This window comes from Lipotes vexillifer, unplaced genomic scaffold (genome assembly GCF_000442215.2).
Source record: "Lipotes vexillifer unplaced genomic scaffold, Lipotes_vexillifer_v1.1 scaffold733, whole genome shotgun sequence".
Taxonomy (NCBI): domain Eukaryota; kingdom Metazoa; phylum Chordata; class Mammalia; order Artiodactyla; family Lipotidae; genus Lipotes; species Lipotes vexillifer.
The window spans coordinates 290,114-315,475 of record NW_006799374.1 but is presented as its reverse complement, the minus strand read 5'-3'; the positions used below and the strand labels follow the sequence as shown (position 1 = coordinate 315,475).

Below are 25,362 nucleotides of genomic sequence, written 5' to 3'. Positions count from 1 at the left end.
CCGCCCCGTCACCGCCCCCAGCTGTGACACCCGCCCTACACGGTACGCAGTGTCACTCTGTAAAGATGCGGACCGGAGCCTGTGCTCGACGCCACTCCTACACCTGCGTCTCGGCTGACCATCACTCTTAGATCAGCACACAGACCCCGGATGCCCGCGAATCCCCTGTGGCCCGCTGCCCGCCCCCATGTTGTGTCCTGCCCACACCTGCTGAGCGGTTCTGTCCCCACTGGCTTTCCTCCAGTTCCTCAAGTGGATCCCACTCCTCTTATACCAACGCTGCGCCTTGTGTCTGGAACATTCCCCACACGTCTCACCCCTCAGCACCCCTGCTTCTCTGCTCTGGGGAGGCCGCCCTTCACCTCCTCACCAGCCTGGGTCCTCCTGGGGACACAGCCCCGTTGGGCATCACCACTGGAAATAAGTCTGGGAGGCGTGGCTCCCAGAGTACAAAGACAGCTCCATAAGCCCAAGGATAATGTCAATGTTTTTATCATTGCAACCAGAGCACATGCCTGAAATAAAGCAGACGTTTAATAAATATCTGATGAAATAATCACAAACGTATGGAGTTTATTATATATAAATTACTCCAAAGTCACTCATTTCTTCCTAACGTCCTATCTCCTCATTCAATCTCATCTTTTCTCCCCTCTCTGCAAATAGAAACAGTAACTACCAGGCCTTAAAACAGTGGGTGTCTGACTTTGGAGAAGTCAAGGTCACAATGTCTGGTGACGTCGACGACAGCAGCCAGGCAGCGGGTTCTGTGCTGGATGGTGGTTGAGGGGAGACTGTGCCTGGTCTCCAGGAGTTTTCTTTTCTTTACTCCTGTGCTATTGATCCAGCAGCAGCAGCAACCTTCCTCTTCCTGTAATTGACCTGTAATTATCTCTCCCTCTCTCTGCTCACCCTTCCCCTCAGCCCTTTCTTTCCTACCTGAGCCTCAAACTCCCTTCTCCCCCACCCATCACTCCCTGAGCCCTTCACAGCCCTCCCTCTCCTTCTCCAGCTCAGAATTTCGGAGGAAAACTGACTTCTCTCATCTTGGGCTTGGTTTATGAATCCCCACAATCTGGCTTTTGTTCTCTCGCTAAGTTCAAAAATGATCTTCTTAGAGCCAAGAGTCTCTTTTACTTGTAGATAAAACAAGAGCTCCTATTTATTGAGCCCTTAATAACAGTCAGGCACCCTGCAAAGTGTTCTCCATGTACAATGTCATGTAGTCCTCACAGAGCCCTGACAGGCATCATTATCGCCAACAGCATCACCCCCATCATATGATAAGAACGCTGAGTCTCAGGTCTCAACCAGTAAGCATGGGTGCCAAGGTCCAAGCCTTCACCTATCGTCTCCTGATGTCAAGGGGCTGACACAGATGTCTTTTTTACAGAAGCGCTACTGAGCCCCAGGTTGCCTACTGAAGGGACCCAGGGCCTTGAAGACCAACATGGGGCCAAGATGAGGACACCCCATTCCTTGCCAGTCATTCCTGCAACTAAAAGTCCTGGAACTAAGACTATAAACAAACATAGGAAAGCTATGAAAAATGCAGGGAAGGCTGACTGGCCTGGAACATCACAAGCTGAGGAAAGCCGTAAGCTTCCCGCGTTTTCTTTCCTCCTTCATCCCCAGTGGGGTGCTGGAGAGGCCTGGATGCAGGACCACCTCTAGACAAAGGATGTCTGGCAGAAAAAACCTCATTCTTAACACTTGTCCTACTCGAGCCAAAAACCAAGAGAAAAACTGACCCCTCGCGGAATCAGTGTGGCCGAGTGGAGAAGCGAACATCCCCCGACCTGGCAGCAATGCGGTAAAGCTGGCTGGCAGGAGGCAATGCTACTCAGCGACCCTCTTCCCCGACCTCCCCCCCCGGTGTCTGGGGGGCAGCTGGTACTTCTCCCACCCATGGCAGCAACGAGGCACAATGAGGTGGCTCAGAGGGGTGACAGTGAGCCTACAATCTAACTGGAAAAGGGGCAAAAGACGTGGACCTCACCAAAGAGAACACACAGAAGACAAACACATGAAAAGATGATCATTTGCCATTAGGAAAATGCAAATTAAAATCACAGTGAGATATTACCATACACCTACCTATTACAACAGCTAAAACTTAAAAGATGGTGACAGTACCAAGGATGCAGCAAAATTAGATCTCTCCCATATTGCTTCTGAGGATGTTCTGGAGAATAGTTTGGCAGCTTCCTAAAAATACATTCTAAATATACATTTAACATATGCCGGGCATTTATCGCAAAGATGAGAAAGCTTATATCCACACCAAAAACTTAATGTATATGAATATTCATAGGAGTTTTATTTGTAATAGCCAAAACCTGAAAACCCAAATGTCCCTCAATGTAGGAAACAAATTTGGAGTGTTCACACCATGGAGTACTATTCAGCAATGGAAAAACAATAAGCTTTTGATACACTCAACACTTGGATGGATCTCAAGGGAATTATACTGAGTGAAAACAAGCCAATATCAAAAGGTTACAGGTTACATCCTATATGATTCCATTTATATAACACTCAAAATGACAAAATTACAGAGATGGAAAACAGAATAGTGACTGCCAGGGATTAGGAATGGGGAAAGGGGTCTCTGCAGAGGTGGAACAATTCTGTATCTTTTTTTTTTTTTTTTGGCTGTGCCACAGGGCTTGTGGGATCTTAGTTCCCCAACCAGGGACCAAACCTGGGCCCTGGCAGTGAAAGCACCGACTCCCAACCACTGGGCCACCAGGGGATTCCCAACAATTTTGTATCTTGATTGTAGTAATGGTTACACATATCAACACATGTGATAAAACTGTACAGAACTACACACACATAGAAACATGTGCATGCACGCACGCACACACACACACAAAGGAGTGCATGAGGGACCAGCAAAATCGAAAACAGGTCTATGGGTCATACCAATGTCAATTTCCAGATTTTAACACTGTACTACACTTTTGTAAGATCTTATCACTCGGGAAAACTGGGTGAAGGCTCCACAGGACCTCTGTGTACTCTGTATGTTGTATCCTGTGAATCTGCAGTTATTTCGAAATAAAAACTTAAAAGAAAAAATCAACACAGCCCACTGCTCCTCTGTTCCTTTATGTCCCCAAATACGTTCCTCCTTTGAATATCCAATCTTGGTCCAAACACCCAGGAAAGAAGCCGACTTCGGTCTCTCCCCTCCCTCATCCTGTTAGGCAACACTTCCTAGCTCATCAGCCCTGAAAAAACCTCAGGAGCAGACTTCCCCCTCTCCCATCTCAACACCACATCCATCCCTGTCAGTCTCAGCCCCTCCCAGATCCAATTCCAACTCTCCTGTGGGCTTCCTTCCTCCAACACAAAATTCCTCACCCCATATCACTCTGCTCCACCTGCTGGGAAAGTCCTCATCTCTACTCTCAAGCTTATAAGAACATCTGCAAACAGCCCCAAACCTTGCCTCACTACGAAGATTACCCAGGGTTCCCCAAATCAAGTAACTGTCACCTCTTCAGCAACTGCCCTGTTCTTTCCACAGAACTAAGTCCCAGCACTTGTCACCTTAGCCTGTAACTATTTAGTTACATACCTGACCCCCAATGTCTGATTTGGCAACCATCCATCTGATGTTAGTTCCTCTCATTTTATTTGAATAAAAAACATGCATGTTAGGTACACTATAAATAAAATATCCTTTTCTGTGTTGGACTAGGGACATCTCAGCAATTTCAAGGGGAAATGCTTCTGTATTATTAAACGACCACTTAAAATATACTTTTTACACATTACACATTCAAGACTTTATGAGTGGTCTCTATACTATTTGTTGACTTGTATTTCCTCTAATCGTGAAAACTAGCTTTTAAAGAGATATACTTTATATAGTCCACAGACTAACATACTACAGTCCAACAGATCTTTCCTCCCAGGTAAAACAAACAACTGGAATTTCGTTAAATGACAAGGGCTGAGGGGAATTTACAAAATGATGGTCAAGGACACATAGCAATGGTGGTCATAGACACATAGCAATCTCCAGTTGTATGTCAAGGGCTGAATGGCTCTTCAGGGGGCCTGAGATAACACTTAACCATATACTGGCAAATCACCATATATTGGTAAATAAACAAAGATTTCAGAGCCAAATATATATCTGGAATCATTCAACTTCCCAAATGTCAACTGAAAAAAAACCCCACACAACCTAAAAGTTGAGGATTATGTTTTAATCGGGGACCTTACTGAGGACTCTAGCCCAGGATATAGCCTCTCAGATACTCTGAGGAACTGTTCCAAAGAAGTAAGGGGCTTTTTGCTGAAGAAAAAAACAAAAAAAAAACACGTAGTTGAATATCAAAACATTACTGCTAAACACAGAAAACAGACATCTCAAGTTAATGATGTTAGTGCTTTTCTGTGTATGGGAGGATGCCAGAGTCTAGGCCCATTGAAATTATTCCTTTGATGTGAACCTCAGCCATCTGAGGCCAGTGTCCTATTTTTCTCCACCCTAAATGTCGGGGGCAGCCACTGTGGCTGATGGCTTGACGGTGGGCAACATTCTTTGCTTACTGGAATGGCAGGAGACACATTTTTTTTTCCAAAGTTCAGTGAAGGAAAATGACAGGAATTTTACATCCTTATGAAGAGATTTGACTACTCCTTTAATTGATTAATTGGTGAGCTAAATGTTAGTTATTGCAATCATGGGCAACAAGGAGGGAAGGATGATGGACCCCTCAAGCAGAATGTCAAAACCATTCAATGCTATTCCTGTTCATGAATAATTTCAAGTCAGTTCTCTGCTTTGGAGTAACCAAGGCTCTTAGCAGGTACCTACAACAATCAACACTTGCTACCACTGAAATATCTCTACCTTATATGACCATTCACAGGCCAAACCTGCAACTCTTCTACAAAAACTATTACATTCCTAGTCTAAGTATACTCCTCTACCGTCAGCAGAAAAAGGGATTTAAAGAAGGTATAGCCCCTGAGAAAACCATAATTCAAAAAGAGTCATGTACCAGTGTTCATTGCAGCTCTATTTACAATAGCAGGACATGGAAGCAACCTAAGTGTCTATCGACAGATGAATGGATAAAGAAGATGTGGCACATATATACAATGGAATATTAATCAGCCATAAAAAGAAATGAAATTGAGTTATTTGTAGTGAGGTGGATGCACCTAGAGTCTGTCACTCAGACTGAAGTAAGTCAGAAAGAGAAAAACAAATACCATATGCTAACACATATATATGGAATCTAAAAAAAAGTCATGAAGAGCCTAGAGGCAGGATGGGAATAAAGACACAGACCTACTAGAGAATGGACTTGAGGACACGGGGAAGGGTAATCTGGGACGAAGTGAGAGAGTGGCATGGACATATATACACTACCAAATGTAAAACAGATAGCTAGTGGGAAGCAGCCACATAGCAAAGGGAGATCATCTCGGTGCTTTGTGACCACCTAGAGGGGTGGGATAGGGAGGGTGGGAGGGAGGGAGACGCAAGAGAGAGGAGATATGGGGACATATGTATACGTATAACTGATTCACTTTGTTATAAAGCAGAAACTAACACACCACTGTAAAGCAATTATACTCCAATAAAGATGTTAAAAAAATAAATACATATATATATGTAATATATATATATATATATATATATATATATATATATATATATATATATATATAAAATAAAAGAAGGTACAGCAAAGATTTACAGCACCAGCTTGGCATGAACATTCATCGTGGTTGCTAGCCAACGGCACCATTTCTCTAATGCCTGCCTGCTATCACGGAAAATTGCTGGGAAAGGTTTAATGTATGTGTGTCAGGAGACACTTCCCCCCAAGAGAGCTGAATAGTCTGTAATTGGACCAGAATTTCTCAGGGAAGTGTGAACTCTGGCAAAGGCATAACACAGCAATCATCCCTCTATTCTTGTCTTTCAAGCAGTACCTGTGCTCCCAGCTACAGACATGCCACATCTCCCCTCCCCAAACCCAACAGCCTTCATATCTACTATTTTTTAGGAGATATGACTTAAAGTGCCTTATGATATATATTGTGTTAAACTATTATTTCGTTGAATGTTAACACTTGAATTACTTTATGATTATTAAAAATTTATGCATATTGCACCTACCCCACAAAAGTATATCCTCCTTGCTGGGGGAGGCTGGGCAGCAATAGGTACCTAGCACATTTCCTAGAAGCATATTATAGACAAGAGCATAATTGGAAAAGAAAATGTGTAAGCATAAATTATTTTTCAAGGTATTAATATACACTATTATTTCTATATACATTATTTTAAATATTCAATATTATATTTTAATAGGCACAATATACATAGCTTTCCAGAAATGGAGCTACCAGTCATATCTAAGAAAAACCTTACTTCAATTTTAGCAAGTGTTCACCAGTTTGGAAAATCCTATTAGTGGTGATAAAAGTAATTTTAGCTGCTATATTCAAGGTGATTATAAATAAAAGGACAAATATTGGTCTCCTTCATCATATCTTCTGGTTCAATAATTTACAAGCATTATAAAATATTATAGATTACTTTGTTACTTCTACTTTAGAGTGTAGACATTAGACCTTTAAAGTTATATATGTAGAAAAATTTTATCCATGAATTTCTTCTCAGGATGGTAAAGGAAATGTGGACAAAGAATGTCACTGCCATTTCTGTAAACAAAGGATGTTGCAGTCATCAAGCTATCCCCATGTGTGCTCCCTGAGGGAACTCAGGATGGAGTAAAGCAGGACACTGGCCCTAGGTTGTTAAGGTACACATCAAAGGAATGATTTCCATGAGCCCAGACGCTTGCATCTTCCCATACACAGAAAAGTGCTGAGGTCGTTAACTTGAGATGTCTGTCTTTGTGATTAGCAATAATCTTTTGAAGTTCGACTACATGTTTTTTTTCTCCTGTGTATCTTGACTCTTCCCTTAGCTCTTTGGAACAGTCCCTCAGAGTTTTCTGAGAGGCTGTATCCCAGGCTTAAAGTCCTCAGTAAGTCTGCCGAATAAAACATAATTCTCAACCTTCAGATTGTGCATATTTTTCAGTCAACAGAATCATAAATATTAGTTAGGAAAAGGAAGCACTGAATGGATAGGATTGAGAATTAACAGCCTGGTCTAAGGGGTACCCATCCGGGACGACTCATCCTTCTGCAAGAAGCTCCCTAAATAAAGAGACTCAAAAAAGGAAAGGAAAGGAAAGTGGTAACACCGGAGCCTGTCGAGCAAATGTCGCAACGTGAAGCGACACAGTAAATGTCAAGGGATTACTTCTTGACATTAGTAGTGGGTCTGGCAATTTGAAAAAAGAGAGGGTGTGTGGGGAAAAGGAGGTCAGGAGCAGAAAGAAGCACCACAGAGTCATGAGCACAATCTCTCTAAGGCCCCTCACGGATACACAAGGAAGCCAGTGACCTTGACGCTGCTGACAAGGTCTACCCAAGCAGCTCCCCTGCTGTGCTTTACCTGCGAGGGCGGATTCTGTGACGTGGCTCCAGAGACCCGGCTTTCTGTCTCAATGACGAGAAAGCAAGAGTCTTTATTTCAAATGTAAAAGTAAAAACTGACCCCAAATTAACTTTGTTGAACATCTGATCACAATTCCTCTTTCTCCTTAAAATATATGCCATCATTTAAGTAATGATCAGAACCTCAATGTTTTTAAAAACATTCTGTTTAAGAGAACGTGTCAAAGCTAGTGTTATGTTCACCATAAATAAATGCATTCATTTGGTAAATATTTCTTTGTAGTGCTTAGTGGGTTCCAAGGGAATATGATACTAAGGGAAAAAAGCAGACACAGAAGCTCCATGATGTTCCATGGAGGGGATGAGAGTAAATCCTGGGAATGTGTGTGGAACATCCAGGCTAAGTGCTCCAGAGGTGAGTTCACTCTGCGTTTATAACACGAGGGTTTATGACCCAGAAGAACGACAGAGGGGGAAGGAGGGGATAACAAAGGTTCAGTGATATTCACTAGGACGAGATGGTGAGTAGAAGTTTCCCATCTGAAGGCAGCTTTGTCAGTGCTTGTTCTAGTGGTGGGACCAGGAGGTTTTGAGAAGCAGAGGCCAAGTGGCTGGAGGGCCAACAGCTGGGAGAGCTGTTCTCTAATGAGTCCACCCTTGGATTTCACCAATCAAATTAAAATCTAATCTTAAAGCAAGGTGAAAATGTATGTGAGCATTCCCGTGTCGTTCATTACCAGTGAAGTTGTGTTAATCATTCTTTCATTTCCCAGGAATTCACTGGAGATAGTTTATCTAAGAGAAGCACAGTTATCGAGAACTCAGTCGATACCTTTATGATGTGTCAGGCAATGTCACATCCCAGATGAACAGGAAAGAAACATAATTTCTGGATTTTATGAAGTCCATAGCATCAATCTGTAACTGATTCAAGACCTAAAGCTTTTCTTTTTTAATTCTGAAATTCACCTTAACCACATTTACAGTTGAAAATGAGCTACAGGGATTCCAGGAACCAACCCCAAAAAGCAACGAAATATGAGAATATGGTTTTCAAACAGCTCCGTGGGGAAAGTCAGTAATCCTCTCACATTTGTTTGAAGAAACTAATGATTAAATGTTGCTAAAGATATGAATCCAGTAAAGACCTCTTGGAAATGACAGGAACAGACAGTTAATCCAGTTCATTTTCACTAAGGTAACACAGTGCACACCTCTGAGGATGCTCGATCCTGTAAAGTGTGCCGGTTACTTTTCCAGATTGAAGTTTATGGTCTGTCAACCATGACGGTAAGTGAAGATCACTACCGCTATGCCCGTGAAATCCAATCCCGAGAAGTGTAAAGTTAAACCTCTAATTCTTGCTATCTTGCCTGCTTTTTTTTCTCCTTCTAATTGGATTAGAGCTGTTTAATTACAAATGGATGGGGATTTTTTTCTCCTTCTTTTCAATATTTTCTCTTGGACTGAACTTCTAATAAGATTCACTTCCAAGGTTTGGTTTTGTCTTACTATTTAAGATTTTTATTTTTCTTGACTATGAGATAAAGGGAACTGAATCTAAAAAAACAATTCAATTGATAGTCATACAAGGACATTTTTATGGACACATTTCTGAATTGATATTAAATATTTGATTCACTAAATATTTATTCACTAAAATAAGGAATCTACCTCAACTTCTCCTCCATCCCCCCAATCCCCATCCATCACTTCTCACCAGGCCATCTGAGGAGTGTGTACTAGGAATCAGAATCAACAGATACATTTAACCAACTGTAAATATTACATACTGCTTTTGAAGATATTTTACCCTCAGAACTCAATGGTATTAAATAACCAAAGTTACCTAAAGATTATTGCTTTTAAAAACTTAATGGGATATATTGTATTTAGTATCTCTGTGGATTCACTAGGTGTTTTGGGTTTTTTTTTTTAACATCGTTATTGGAGTATAATTGCTTTACAAAGGTGTGTTAGTTTTGGCTTTATAACAAAGTGAATCAGCAATACGTATACATATATCCCCATATCTCCTCCCTCTTGCAGTCTCCCTCCCACCCTCCCTATTCCACCCCTCCAGGGACTTGCAAAGCACCGAGCTGATCTCCCTGTGCCATGTGGCTATTTCCCACTAGCTATCTATTTTACATTTGGTAGTGTATATATGTCCATGTCACTCTCTCACTTCGTCCCAGCTTACCCTTCCCCCTCCCCGTGTCCTCAAGTTCATTCTCTACATCTGCATTTTTATTCCTGTCCTGCCCTTAGGTTTTTCAGAACCTTTTTTTTTTTTTTAGATTCCATATATACGTGTTAACATACAGTATTTGTTTTTCTCTTTCTGACTTACTTCACTCTGTATGACAGACTCGAGGTCCATCCACCTCATTACAAATAACTCAATTTCGTTTCTTTTTATGGCTGAGTAATATTCCACTGTATATATGTGCCACATCTTCTTTATCCATTCATCTGTCAATGGACACTTAGGATGCTTCCATGTCCTGGCTACTGTAAATAGAGCTGCAATTAATATTGTGGTGCATGACTCTTCGTGAATTATGGTTTTCTCAGGGTATATGCCCAGTAGTGGGATGGCTGGGTCATATGTAGTTCTATTTTTAGTTTTTTAAGGAACCTCCATACTGTTCTCCATAGTAGGGGTATCAATTTACATTCCTACCAACAGTGCAAGAGGGCCACCTTTTCTCCACACCCTATCCAGCATTTATTGTTTGTAGATTTTTTGATGATGGCCATTCTGACTGGTATGAGGTGATACCTCATTGTAGTTTTGATTTGCATTTCTCTAATGATTAGTGATGTTGAGCATCCTTTCATGTGTTTGTTGGCAATCTGTATATCTTCTTTGGAGAAATGTCTATTTCAGTCTTCTGCCCATTTTTGGATTGGGTTGTTTGTTTTCTTGATATTGAGCTGAATGAGCTGCTTGTACATTTTGGAGATTAATCCTTTATCAGTTGCTTCATTTGCAAATATTTTCTCATTCTGAGGGTTGTCTTTGCATCTTGTTTATGGTTTCCTTTGCTGTGTAAAGCTTTTAAATTTCATTAGGTCCCATTTATTTTTGTTTATATTTCCATTTCTCTAGGAGGTGGGTTTAAAAGGATCTTGCTCTAATTTATGTCATAGAGTGTTCTGCCTATGTTTTCCTCTGAGAGTTTTATAGTGTGTGGTCTTACATTTCGGTCTTTAATCCATTTTGAGTTTATGTTTGTGTATGATGTTAGCGAGTGTTCTAATTTCATTCTTTTACATGTAGCTGTACAGTTTTCCCAGAACCACTTATTGAAGAGGCTGTCTTGATTCACTAGGTTTTAATTCCTCAGGAAACAGGTATCGCACCATCAGTATTGCTTTTTTGTTTTTTTTTAAAATAAATTTATTTACTTTATTTACATTTATTTTTGGCTGTGTTGGGTCTTCTTTGCTGCACGTGGGCTTTCTCTAGATGTGGCGAGTGGGGGCTGCTCATTGTTGTGGTTTGCGGGCTTCTCATTCCGGTGGCTTCTTTTGTTGCCGAACACAGGCTCTAGGAACATGGGCTCAGGAGTTCTGGCTCGCCGGCCCTAGAGCGTAGGCTCCATAGTTGTGGCGCATGGGCTTAGTTGCTCTGTGGCATATGGGAACCTCCAGGACCAGGGCTCGAACCCGTGTCCCCTGCATTGGCAGGCAGATTCTTAACCACTGTGCCACTGGGAAACCCAGGTTTGTGATTTCTGAAATTATGTTGTGGTTAGATTTTGAGACTGCCCCAAATTCACTGACATCTGTAAGAGAAAGCTCCCTGCCAACCATATGCCACCAGGGAGAACAAAGATTATATTCTAAACAAGGCCATGTAACAAGAACGTCCATCTGTTTCACAGAGGTTACACGGTCCAATGACACGGAAGCATATGGAAAAAGCAAGTATGTATTTATAGCAAAGGATTCAGGTTGGCTATGTTTATTGTTCTCAAGGATAAGCAGTGGAATGCCAAGTAAGAGTGTTACTTTGTACACCTGAAACAAATATCTCAACTATTCTTCAATAAAAAATGAAAAGGAAAAAAAAAAAGTAAATTAATTCAAAATAAAAAGATTACTCCTCATATATTTAATATATTTTGTTATCAATTAAATAGACACTAGTCTATTTTTTCTTGATAAAACTTAAATATCCCTTTGAATACCATTATTAAACTATTAAGGCAAAATTAAGACTGTATTTAGATACCTTTCAAACAAGATTTCAGACCTGAAATGAGTAATTACAGTTATATCAACACAATAAAGTTTTGAAAGATTTCCAAGGAGTTCCCAAACCAGACCCAAGAGCACACATCAGTTTTTCCTTCCAGAAGTACCTTCATATGAGCAAGACTCATGTCCTATGGAATGACACGTGACATAGGAATTACATGCCAAATAAGAACAAACCTCCCTACTGTCCATGCCAGCTACTGGCTCTGGGCCCTCAGCTTACCCCACTGACCCCATTGACATAGTGGACGGGCCTCAGCACTGTGCCCTTCACTGGGGTGAACACAATGTTATGCTTTATCAGTAGGGGGTGCTGGAGGCACACAGCAGGAGGAAAGGGGGCTTCTGGTGTGCGGGTGTTGGCCTTTTCCTCTCTACCTGTGCACAGGTGATCCACAGTGTGGGTGTGTGAGGACATGTGTTGGGGGTCCTCTGGCCGACCGTGACTGCAGCCACAAACCAGAGCACATAGAGCCCCTCGGAGCTTTGCAGTCCTGGCCGAGGTCCCACGACCTCTTCACTCCCCACGTGGACACCAGGCACTGCACACATGCGCCAGCCACGGCTCACCTGGGCCCTGAGCTCTGTTTCCTGGGCTTTCTCAGCGTGGATGCGGCAGGCTCTGGGCTCTGCCCTTGGGGCATCCTGATGCCAGCCCGCCTGGCCACAAGCTGTGGCTCACCTGCTGCCCTAAGTTTGTTTTCCACTCACCCAGAGACTGGGGACCAGGTGTGGTCTGGGCAAACCAGGGTGCTGCAGACACACCTAGTCCAGGGAGAAGGTCTCCCTCCAAGTCTCTCCTTGCTTGGGTCCTAGAGCCATCTTCACATCCTTGTACTCTCCCAGCACAGGTTAACCATTCACTATAATAAGTTTCCCTGTTTACTTTACCCTGAGGCTTCTATCCTCTGATTGGACCCAGACTGATAGCACAGCCAATCCCCAGCACCTGACATCCCACTTTCTGCCCTGAAGCAACTAGACTCCTATATCAATTTGAATGAATGAGTAGACAACTCAAACCTAACAGGACCAAGACACATTTTTATTCCCCATCCTTCACCAAACCAATTCAATGTATCTCTGAATGGCAACTCTATTGTCCAGGCCAAATTCCTTGGGATCCCCCTTCATTCCTCTTTCTCACAGTCTGTATCCAGACCACCAGAACACAGGCTCCAGTCACCCCCACCAGGAAGCCTACACAACCCACTGAAGCAGCCTTACCCACTGGGAGCAGACACCAAAAACAACAGGAACTATGAACATGCAGCCAGCAAAATGGAGACCCCAAACACAGTAAGTTAAGCAAACAGAGAAATACACACCAGATGAAGGAGCAAAGTAAAAACCCACCAGACCAAACAAATGAAGATGAAATAGGCAGTCTACCTGAAAAAGAGTGAAGAGTAATGATAGTAAAGATGACCCAAAATCTTGGAAATAGAATGGAGAAAATTCAAGAAACGTTTAATAAGGACATAGAAGAACTAAAGAGAAAACAAACAATGAAAAACAACACAATAAATGACATTAAAAATTCTCTAGAAGGAATCAATAGCAGAATATCTGAGGCAGAAGAACGGATACGTGACCTGGAAGATAAAATAGTAGAAATAACTACTACAGAGCAGAATAGAGAAAAAAGAATGAAAAGAATTGAGGACAGTCTCAGAGACCTTTGGGACAACATTAAATGCACCAACATTCTAATTATGGGGGTCCCAGAAGAAGAAAAGAAATAGAAAGAGACTGAGAAAATACTTGAAGAGATTATAGTTGAAAACTTCCCTAATATGGGAAAGAAGATAGTTAATCAAGTCCAGAAAGCACAGAGAGTCCCATACAGGATAAATCCAAGGAGAAACACGCCAAGACACATATTAAACTATCAAAAATTAAATACAAAGAAAAAATATTAAAAGCAGGAAGGGTAAAACAACAAATAACATACAAGGGAATCCCCATAAGGTTAACAGCTGATCTTCAGCAGAAACTCTGCATGCCAGAAGGGAGTGGCAGGACATATTTAAAGAGACGAAGGAGAAAAACCTACAACCAAGATTACCCAGCAAGGATCTCATTCAGATTTGATGGAACAATTAAAAGCTTTACAGACAAGCAAAAGTTAAGAGAATTCAGCACCACCAAACCAGCTCTGCAACAAATGCTGAAGGAACTTTTCTAGGCAGGAAACACAAGAGAAGGAAAAGACCTACAATAACAAACCCAAAACAATTAAGAAAATGGTAAAAGGAATATACATATCAATAACTACCTTAAATGTAAATGGATTAAATGCTCCAACCAAAAGACAGCGACTGGCTGAATGGTTACAAAAACAAGACCCGTATATATACAGTCCGAAAGAGAACCACTTCAGACTTATGGACACATACAGACTGAAAGTGAGGGGATGGAAAAAGACATTCCATGCAAATGGAAATCAAAACAGAGCTGGAGTAGAAATACTCATATCAGATAAAATAGACTTTAAAATAAAGACTATTACAAGAGACAAAGAAGGACACTACATAATGATCAAGGGAGCAATATTTATAAATTGTATAAATATATACAAATTATAACAACTGTAAATATTTATGCACCCAACATAGGAACACTTCAAAAGGCAAATGTTAACTGCCATAAAGGAGAAATCAGCACTAACATAATCATAGTAGGGGATTTTAACACCTAAATTTCACCAATGGACAGATCATCCAAAATGAAAATAAATAAGGAAACACAAGCTTTAAATGATACATTAAACAAGATGGACTTAATTGATATTTACATGACATTCCATTCAAAAAAAAAACAGAATACAGTTTCTTCTCAAGTCTTCATGGAACATTCTTCAGGAATGATCATATCTTGGGTCACAAATCAAGCCTTGGTAAATTTAAGAAAGTTGAAACCATATCAAGTATGTTTTCTGACCACAATGCTATTAGACTAGATATTAATTACAGGAAAAAAATCTGTAAAAATTACAAACACATGGAGGCTAAATAATACACTACTTAAGTACCAAGAGATCACTGAAGAAATCAAAGAGAAACAAATGACAATGAAAACACGACGACCCAAAACCTAAGGGATGCAGCAAAAGCAGTTCTAAAAGGGAAGTTTATTACAATACAATACTACCTCAAGAAACAAGAAAAATCTCAAATAAACAACCTAACTTTAAACCTAAAGCTATTAGAGAAAGAAGAACAAAAAAACCTCGAAGTTAGCAGAATGAAAGAAATCATAAAGATCAGATAAGAAATAAAAGAAAAAGAAATTAAGGAAACAATAGCAAAGATCAATAAAACTAAAAGCTGGTTCCTTGAGAAGATAAACAAAATTGATAAACCATTAGCCAGACTCATCAAGAAAAAAAGGGAGAAGACTCAAATCAATAGAATTAGAAATGAAAAAGGAGAAGTAACAACTGACACTGCAGAAATACAAAGGATCATGAGCGATTCCTACAAGCAACTATATGCCAACAAAGTGGACAACCTGGAAGAAATGGATAAATTCTTTGAAAAGCACAACCTTCCTAGACAGACCAGGAAGAAATAGAAAATATAAACAGACCAATCACAAGCACGTAAACTGAGACTGTGATTAAAAATCTTCCAACAAACAAAAGTCCAGGACCTCATGGCTTCACAGGCGAATTCTGTCAAACATTTAAAGAACAGCTAACACCTATCCTTCTCAAACTCTTCCAAAATACAGCAGAGGGAGGAACACTCCCAGACTCATTCTAGGAGGTCACCATCACCCTGATACCAAAACCAGACAAAGATGTCACAAAGAATGAAAATTACAGGCCAATATCACTGATGAACATAGATGCAAAAATCCTCAACAAAATACTAGCTAACAGAATCCAACAGCACATTAAAAGGAGCATACATCATGATCAAGTGGGGTTTATTCTATGAATTCAAGGATTCTTCAATATAAACAAATCATTCCATGTGATAATCCATATTAACAAATTGACTGAAAAAAACCATATGATCATCTCAATAGATGCAGAAAAAACTTTTGACAAAATTCAACACCGATTTATGATAAAAACCCTCCAGAAAGTAGGCATAGAGGGAACTTTCCTCAACATAATAAAGGCCATATATGACAAACACACAGCCAATATCGTTCTCAATGGTGAAAAACTGAAACCATTTCCGCTAAAATCAGGAACAAGAGAAGGTTGCCCACTCTCACCACTATTATTCAACATAGTTTTGGAAGTTTTTGCCACAGTAATCAGAGAAGAAAAAGAAATAAAAGGAATCCAAATCGGAAAAGAAGAAGTAAAGCTGTCACTCTTTACAGATGACATGATACTATACATAAAGAGTCCTAAAGATGCTACCAGAAAACTACTAGAGCTGATCAATGAATTTGGTAAAGTACCAGGATACAAAATTAATGCACAGAAATCTCTTGCATTCCTATACACTAATGATAAAAAATCTGAAAGAGAAATTAAGGAAACACTCTCATTTACCATTGCAACAAAAAGAATAAAATACCTAGGAATAAACCTACCTAAGGAGACAAAAGACCTGTATGCAGAAAACTGTAAGACACTGATGAAAGAAATTAAAGATGATACAAAGAGATGGTGAGATATACCATGTTCTTGGATTGGAAGAATCAACATTGTGAAAATGACTCTACTACCCAAAGCAATCATTACAGATTCAATGCAATCCCTATCAAATTACCAATGGCATTTTCCCAGCAGTAGAACAAAAAATTTCACAATTTGTATAGAATCACAAAAGACCCCGAATAGTCAAAGCAATCTTGAAAAAGAAAAATGGAGTTGGAGGAATCAGGCTCTCTGACTTCACACTCTACTACAAAGCTACAGTAATGACGACAGTATGGTACTGGCACAAAAACAGAAATATACATCAATAGAACAGGATAGAGAGCCCAGAGATAAACCCATGCACATATGGTCATCTCATTTTTGATAAAGGAGGCAAGAATATACAATGGAGAAAAGACAGCCTCTTCGATATATTGTTCTGGAGAAACTGGACAGCTACATGTAAAAGAATGAAATTAGAACACTCCCTAACACCATACACAGATATAAACTTAAAATGGCTTAAAGACCTAAATGTAAGGCCAGACACTGTAAAACTCTTAGAGGAAAACATAGGCAGAACATGGTATGACATAAATCACAACAAGATCCTTTTTGACCCACTTCCTAGAGAAATGGAAAGAAAAACAAAAATAAACAAATGGGACCTAATGAAACTTAAAAGCTTTTGCACAGCAAAGGAGACCAAAAAGAAGACGCAAAGACAACCCTCAGAATGGAAGAAAAGATTTACAAATGAAGCAGCTGACACAGGATCAAACTCCAAAATTTACAAGCAACTCATGTAGCTCAATATCAAAAAAACAAATAACCCAATCCAAAAATGAGCAGAAGACCTAAACAGATATTTCTCTAAAGAATATATACAGATTGCCAACAAACACATGAAAGAAAGCTCAACAGCACTAATCATTAGAGAAATGCAAATGAAAACTACAATGAGGTATCACCTCACACCAGTCAGAATGGCCAGTCAAAAAATCTACAAACAATAAATGCTGGCGAGGATGTGGAGAAAAGGGAACTCTCTGGTGGGAATATAAATTGATACAGCCACTATGAAGAACCATATGGAGGTTCCTTAAAAAACTTAAAATAGAACTACCATACGACCCAGCAATCCCACTACTGGGCATATATCCTGAGAAAACCATAGTTCCTAAAGAGTCATGTACCACAATGTTAATTGCAGCTCTATTTACAATAGCCAGGACATGGAAGCAACCTAAGTTCCCATTGACAGATGAATAGATAAAGAAGATATGGCACATATATACAATGGAATATTACCTAGCTATAAAATGAAATGAAATTGAGTTATTTGTAGTGAGGTGGATGGACCTAGAGTTTGTCATACAGAGTGAGGTAAATCAGAAAGAGAAAAAGAAATACCGTATGCTAACACATATATATGGAATCTAAAAAGAAAAAAAAAATCGTTCTGAAGAACCTAAAAGCAGGGCAGGAATAAAGATGCAGACGTAGAGAATGCACTTGGGGATAGGGGGAGGGGGAAGGGTAAGCTGGGACAAAGTGAGAGAGTGGCATGGACTTATAATAAATACTGCCAAATATAAAATAGATAGCTAGTGGGAAGCAGGCGCAAAGCCCAGGGTGATCAGCTCGGTGCTTTCTGACCACCTAGAGGGGTGGGGTAGGTAGGGTGGGAGGGAGACGCAAGAGGGAAGAGATATGGGGATATAAATATATGTATAGCTGATTCACTTTGTTATAAAGCAGAAACTAACACATCACTTTAAAGCAATTATTTTCCAATAACGATGTTTAAAAAAAATTGGGGGGGGATTTGAAATAGATGTAGAATCAAGCAGTATGACAATAAAAGTCAAGGGTGAAAGAAATACGTAGTGCTAAAGTATTCTTAGGTTCTATCATTCCTGTAGAAATAGAAAAGTAAAATATTCTGGTATTATTAACGAAGTGGTTAAGAATTATTTGTGTAAGACTGTGATAAATCAGGAATGATTTTAATCTCTAAGGGAACAATCTTTAAAAGTTAAATGGATAAGACATAAGCTAATATATGGTAATGTTTTAAATAGGAAACAAAAATGATTAAACCCAAATAAAACATATAAGGGAAGAAATGTTATACTATAGAAACAAACATTTGTATAAAATGAAAGATGATATAGCTATACTACTCAGACACTTTAAGGCTATAAACATTAGAGATGAAGACAAAATGCATCATCATGATTAAGCTGTCGATCCAACAGGAAGATATGAATCCTAAATCTCTATTTGTCAAATAGTCAAACTTCACAATATGTAGAGCCAAATTTGACTAAAGGTAGACTTGAGGATTCCATATTTGTAATGTGAGACTTTAACAAACCTTCCCCACTGCTAAAAAAATAAATCAGTAACGATAGAGACTTTAACTACATGATTAGCAAACTTGATGTAATTGATATATATATATATATATATATATATATATATATATATATATGGACTACTGTACTGTATTTAAAGATGTATGTGAGGCCACTCTCACTTTCTGAGACAGACCACATTCTGTCTTTGGAATATGTATCTGTCTAAATAAACCTGCTTTCACCTTAAAAAAAAAAAAAAAGAAAGAAAGCAACATATAAGATCTATGGGATAATATAAAACATGCCAACCTAGGCATAATAGGTCCCGTTGCGGAGTACAGGCTCCGGACGCGCAGGCTTAGCGGCCATGGCTCACGGGCCCAGCCGCTCCGCGGCATATGGGATCCTCCCAGACCGGGGCACGAACCCATGTCCCCTGCATCGGCAGGCAGACTCTCAACCACTGCACCACCAGGGAAGCCCGCAACATTACTTTTTACAGTGATCTTTCTAAAAAGTACAGCATTTGAAATAGCGATAGTCACCATTTTAATCTCTTTCATTGATAAAACCACACCAAGAGCAAAAATAGAATTCTCAGGTCATTCTTTAATTAATCAGTAATTATTTTTAATATTATATATAAGCCATAATGCTAAACATGGAATATGAAAATCCCACTGATAAGGAATTTATAGTTAAAAGATAAGACATATGCACACATAACAATAATATAAATCAAAAAGAGGCAAGTGCCCAAGGAAAAGAAGATATAAAGCACAACAAGACTCCAAGGCTGTCCTGCCTACAAAGGACATTATTGGAACAACCAGCAAAGCACTGGGATCTGAGGGTTAGATGACAGCACTAGATCAATGTCAATTTCATAATGGTGCTGGTTGCATTGTGGTTAAGTGTGTGCTACATTGTAGGAAATATACACTAAAGTACTGAGGGACTATCAAGCATAATGTTGACAATTTATTTGCAAATGATACAGAAGAATTGTTCTTCATAGTATACCTGCAACTTTATTGTACCTCTGAGACTGTTTCAAAAGAAAAAACTTCAAATTTTTAAATGATGATTGTAAATAAAGTGGTATCATTCTAAATTTAACACAAGTTTTAAAAATGTATTCCCTGTTAATTCATGTTGCCTATAAACACACGGGTATTTACTCTGCTTCGTTCGGCAAAATCTTCAGACCCTTGAGGGGAAGGTCCAGTTTTAATTTAATTTACATGGTGCACAACCTTTGCTACCTTCAATCCTACCAGCCTTAGAGACAGTTATTTGCTGTTTGACAATGTTAGATATTTTAAGTTCTGTGCCCACATATATTTTTATTAAAAAAGAAACCATAATAGTGTTGAATGGCCTAGAAACTTCTCTTTACATCCAACAAAAAGTTGATGTTCTCCTTATGGATTATTAGAAACCTCATTTAAAAATGAGGAGACTGAAGCTGAAGAAGCATCAATAAGTCACTGGAGGTGCCATGAGCTTGTGGTGCTGGAACCTGGGCCATGTTCCTCTGACCTCTCGCCCGAGTTCCCTCCATCACATGGTGTGTCCTTGCTCCTCCTGGAAGGTCCTGTCCAGTGCCCCCTGAGAGTCAGGAAATTCTGTGCCTCAGAGCACAGTCATCAGGAGGGGACCAGGGTCACCCCCAGCGCTGAGCTGACAACCTCTCTGGGTCAGTTCCCTCTTTTCTAACAATAGTACTCTTCTTCCTCCTAAGTCGGGGGTAAGGCACTTGGAGGATTAAATATAAGGCACTTAGATCAGTGCTTGGTGTATAATAAACATTAGATTATTACTATTCTAAACATCATATACCCTGATTTTTAAATGATCATGGCTCTTTTAGGAACTTAAACAACTGGAATGAAGGGATGTGAACAAATGCATTTTTCACTACTAGGGAATATGTATCTCAATTTTCTCTTAATTTAGGGGGAGTGCCTTGGTTTGCTAGAAACATATTCATCATCTAACTGGAGAAGCCTTCATTCACCACTGTTGTCTGTCAGTCAGAAAGTAACAGATATGTCTCAGTCTTCATCTCTAGAAAACTGAAGACCCTTATATGCCAATAGGTCCCTGGGAGTCTACCCTTAATGACCCAGAATTCTAAAAACACGTAAAAATTTTAAACTTTCATTTACCCTTTTCAAAGTTTCAACCATTCCGCTTCTCACCACTTTTTGTGTAGAGCAGGTTACAGTAAGCTACCACACCCACCTGAAAAGAATCACTCATTACTTTGCACATTCAGTCCTGTTATCACAAAGAAGTAAAAACAGAACAAACATGTTCAATATGGATCCTTACTCATGATGCTATCAGTCAGTCTGAAGAGGCAAAAAGTATCTGAAAACCATATAACAGAAAGTCCAAAGAGGTCTTAGAACCAAGCCTACCAGCAGATTCCACTCATCAATTCATATATATATATATATATTCATTTAATGTTTACTGAATACTTCCTAAGTGCCCAATACTACCTAAATCTAAGTGCTGGGGATGTTGTCGTGGACAAAAGAAATAGTTCTGCCTTCTTTGGACCTGTATTTTAATGGATGTTACTCAGGAATTAGCATAGTTCTGTCGGTATACAAGGCATATACAATTATCTATTATTTGTAACAGGTGCTTTAAGCTCTCCTACTGAAGATGGTGATCAAAACAATCCGACCCATTCGTACTGAAACTAGTATCACTGTGAACCACTCCCACCAAAAAGTGATTGTTTTCCTGACACAGTGGAAGTCTGAACCATCAAATTTAAAGACATCAACAATATAAAGAAAACCACAAGTGTAACCAGTGCCATATGGTACTGGTTCTCCTTTCACGGGGTATGACAGTAAGAAATTCTGGGTAGCTATCTGGTTTGTCCAGAGTCAGAAATTTATATTTTGTGAAAGTAATTTACTTTGAAAGGCTAAAAACTCCCAAATAAAATACTCTAAATCACTGCAAAATAAAATTCCCTCATAAATATAGTTGTCCCCAATGTTCTCTATTTTTTCTGTATATGTTTCTGCACGTGGATACACCAGCTTAAAATAAAACGTTCATGTGTCTTCATATAATATACAGACATGTATCTTATGTATCTACATAAACGCATGTACACAGTATATGGAATGCGTGCACGAGATACACGTTGACACGCACACCGACATCACACCGTTAAGACCTGTTGAAGGCATTACTCTCTCTGGTGTTTCCTCCTTTCTTCCACCTGGTTCTTGGTTGAGAGAGGGCTGGCAGGAAACACTCGAGGGAAATGAAAGCTCTCTGTACCTCCAAATGGTTCCATTTTTTCCAGTTTCCATCATGTACTGAGTACCAGGTAAAAAAACACTCACGCCCTCCCTCTCCGCCTCATGATCGAGTCACATGCCTGCAGCCACAATGGGGACCAGGCGCCAGCGCTACATCACCCATGGACTGGGTGACACACCAGGAGAAATCCCAGCCTCAAAGGGACACCACATGGACGCACGCTTTAAAAGTACCAAATCCAAAAAAAAAAAAAAAGTACCAAATCCAAGAATGGACAAGCAGCTGGAACACACTCTCCTCAAGGGAGTGGTCAGGGATGGGGGTCTGACTCCTGCCCACCACACGTGTCTCCAGAGCCAGAAATTACTTGACTGGGTACAGAAAAGCCCAGGACCAACCAACACCAGGCCCCAGAGAGCACAGAGGTTTAAATACCAGCCAGACCACAGGCAAGAACAGAAACAAAATGAAAAAAATAGGGGCACACGGAGACTTTCTCCCAGATACAATCCAGCACACTGAAAAGAGAATCTCTTCCTCACTACGTGAATCAATGTCATTTAATGCTGTGCCCCAGCTACAGCCATTTCATGCAGCCCTGCCCGGACTGCACTTCTGAGAGCACCATGACCAGGTCATTCTCCTCATTCCTGTTCCCTGCCAACTTCTTAAGTGAAAGTGCTACTAGAAGAAAGACAGGATGTCCTGCCACTCAGTGAATGAAACTCTGGCAGATAGAGAAACAGAGTCAGAATGAATTAAATCCCAGGCTCAGCACCAACACGGCCTGTGTGACCTTGGGCAGGTTGTGTGGACGCTCCATGCCAAGTTTCCTCATCTGCAAAATGGGTAATAATAGCAGCTACTGATAGTTTCCATGTGAAGATTAAATGCATCAGCACATCACACTATACTCCTCTCAAATTAGCGTCCGCCTAAGTACTGATTATATTTCAAAAGAGGGAATCTGAAAGACCTCATGTACAACATGGTTTGAATAACAATTTTTTTTTTTACATCTTTACTGGAGTATAATTGCTTTACAATGGTGTGTTAGTTTCTGCTTTATAACAAAGTGAATCAGTTATACATATACGTATGTTCCCATATCTCTGCCCTCTTGCGTCTCCCTCCCTCCCACCCTCCCTATTTTAAAACTATGAGACCACACATTTATTTAATATGTTCCTAGAAATTATTTTTACAAACCCATAGTTGTGTAAATTCAGTGCCCCCGGAACAAATTTCCTCAGAGGACATGGAAGCAACGAGCCTGGACGTATATGTTGTTACATCCTCACACATAAAATTTCCCTGTTACTCACATTCTCATAGAGAGCTTGAAGGGTCTCCAGGTCAACCACAGAATTGTCCAAGTTCACCACAGCTGCGCAAAAAAGACAAAAGAAAGAATATAAATTGCCATAAGCCAGCTGTGAAAAGCTCCAACCATCTCAAACAATAGTGACCGTCCACAGAGTGGAGTTCATACTGGGCAGGCAGAGGGTGGGGGCTCTGCCTTCACGGCAGCCTCCTGTTGGGCCGCCCCCCAGGCCGAGCTGGCATTTCAATGGGTCTGGTGTCAAGTGTCAAAGCTTTCATGCGCTCCACAAATACAAAATCCCAGGAAGAGGGCCCAATGGTCACAAAGAAACTGTGAGTCTGTCTCTTTCATGACTCACCTGAATGAATTTGAAAAATCTGCTTAATACCAGAAAAATAGGCAAATCACTCATGTCACTGCCACATCCTGTTTCTTGTTTGTTTGTTTGCGGTATGCGGGCCTCTCACTGTTGTGGCCTCTCCCGTTGCGGAGGACAGGCTCCGGACGTGCAGGCTCAGCGGCCATGGCTCACGGGCCCAGCTGCTCCGTGGCATGTGGGATCCTCCCGGACCGGGGCACGAACTCGTGTCCCCTGAATCGGCAGGCGGACTCTCAACCACTGCGCCACCAGAGAAGCCCACACATCCTGGTTTTACACCAATAAATGCAAATATCTGCCAATTTATGTAAAGACGTTTGACAAAGGTTAAATCTAATCCCTAAACTGGTAGACTAATATGGAAACAGCAGGTGCATTTCCTGTTGCAACTTTTAAAATTGTTATAATCAAAGGAAAATTCTTTGATTATGGTATTGAGATTGGCACAGATGCATCCTTAAAAATCCATCTTTAATATACAAACTGCCCTGCTTACACAAGGAAGAAGTAGAATGGATAATCAAAAACTGGATATGTGTTCTTAAGTGCATTTTCTGGCCTGGGAAACGTGTTGAATTTTGGAATTGGTGTGTTTTATTACTTAATTTAGGTGTAGGTTAACCAAAAGCATTTTGCATTAGTTGTGCACAAATTAGCTGGAAATGAGGTGAATTTGCTCTGATCAAATATGTGCCAAGTAGTCACTGAAGCTGTTGTGGGATTAAAGATTTCTGGGAGAAAAATCACAGAATGGATAATCAAAAAGTGGTTAGACTTACTTTGATAATTGTGGCATTTCACAATGCTTTTTTCCTCAAAGCTTAAAGTACATGACACATTTTCTAGTTGACTCTGGCACAATCCCAAGAAAGAATTAAGAAAGCCAAATTCAATACTGAAACACAGGATGGATAAGAAATCTCACCAAGATAATTTAGCATTTCTGTCTGGAGATGGGAAGTGAGTCCAGATTCACCAAAAAATATCATATCAACTAGAATATAATACTTCTAGCCTAATAATATTCCACTATCTCAATCTCCAAAAAAATTAGGTCTCAAGTTTAAATCTAAGAATTAAGATTTGTAATCAAATACTTTTTACTGTTTAGACCATATAAGGCAAACATACCACAAACTGTTTAATGTTTCAAAGTAGTAAACCATAGCCCAGCTATGACTAAATTTCAAACGCTAATTAAAAGGGATTAACAAATGATTTTCACTAGCGGTAATATGGCTAAAAATAATGTAACAAAATACATAAAACTAAAATAAAGATATCATCTTCATGCATGGAATTACCATTTTTAGATTACATTCATGCAGAGTCTAGCCCTTAAGGAGACTCTTAGAGTGAATCCAAAGTTCTCTAACTTTGGAATTCATTAGCTAATAATCCAATATTTCTATATTCCTTGGGAGATACACTGAGAGATCAACAGGAAACTATGGAGGAAATGCTAGTCGTCCACTTAACACAAGGTTTCATTTTCAGAACAAGGAAAAGAAACACAATAAAATCATTCATGCTCAAGTCAAAACTCATAAAAGATACGATTAACCTTTGACTTTATTATTTTAAAACATAGTATTATTTCTACAAGTTTTCCCTA

At 39.9% G+C, this 25,362-nt stretch overlaps 1 protein-coding gene across 1 annotated transcript in view; it reads right to left on the bottom strand.

Annotated features, from left to right (window-relative positions):
* Nucleotides 1-25,362, bottom strand: part of FMN2 (formin 2) — a 312,599-nt gene that overhangs the window by 92,737 nt on the left and 194,500 nt on the right. The window contains exon 11 of the mRNA XM_007471613.1: nucleotides 23,370-23,431. Within this exon, the coding sequence (XP_007471675.1) occupies nucleotides 23,370-23,431 (62 nt within the window). The remainder of the gene's footprint in view (nucleotides 1-23,369; nucleotides 23,432-25,362) is intronic.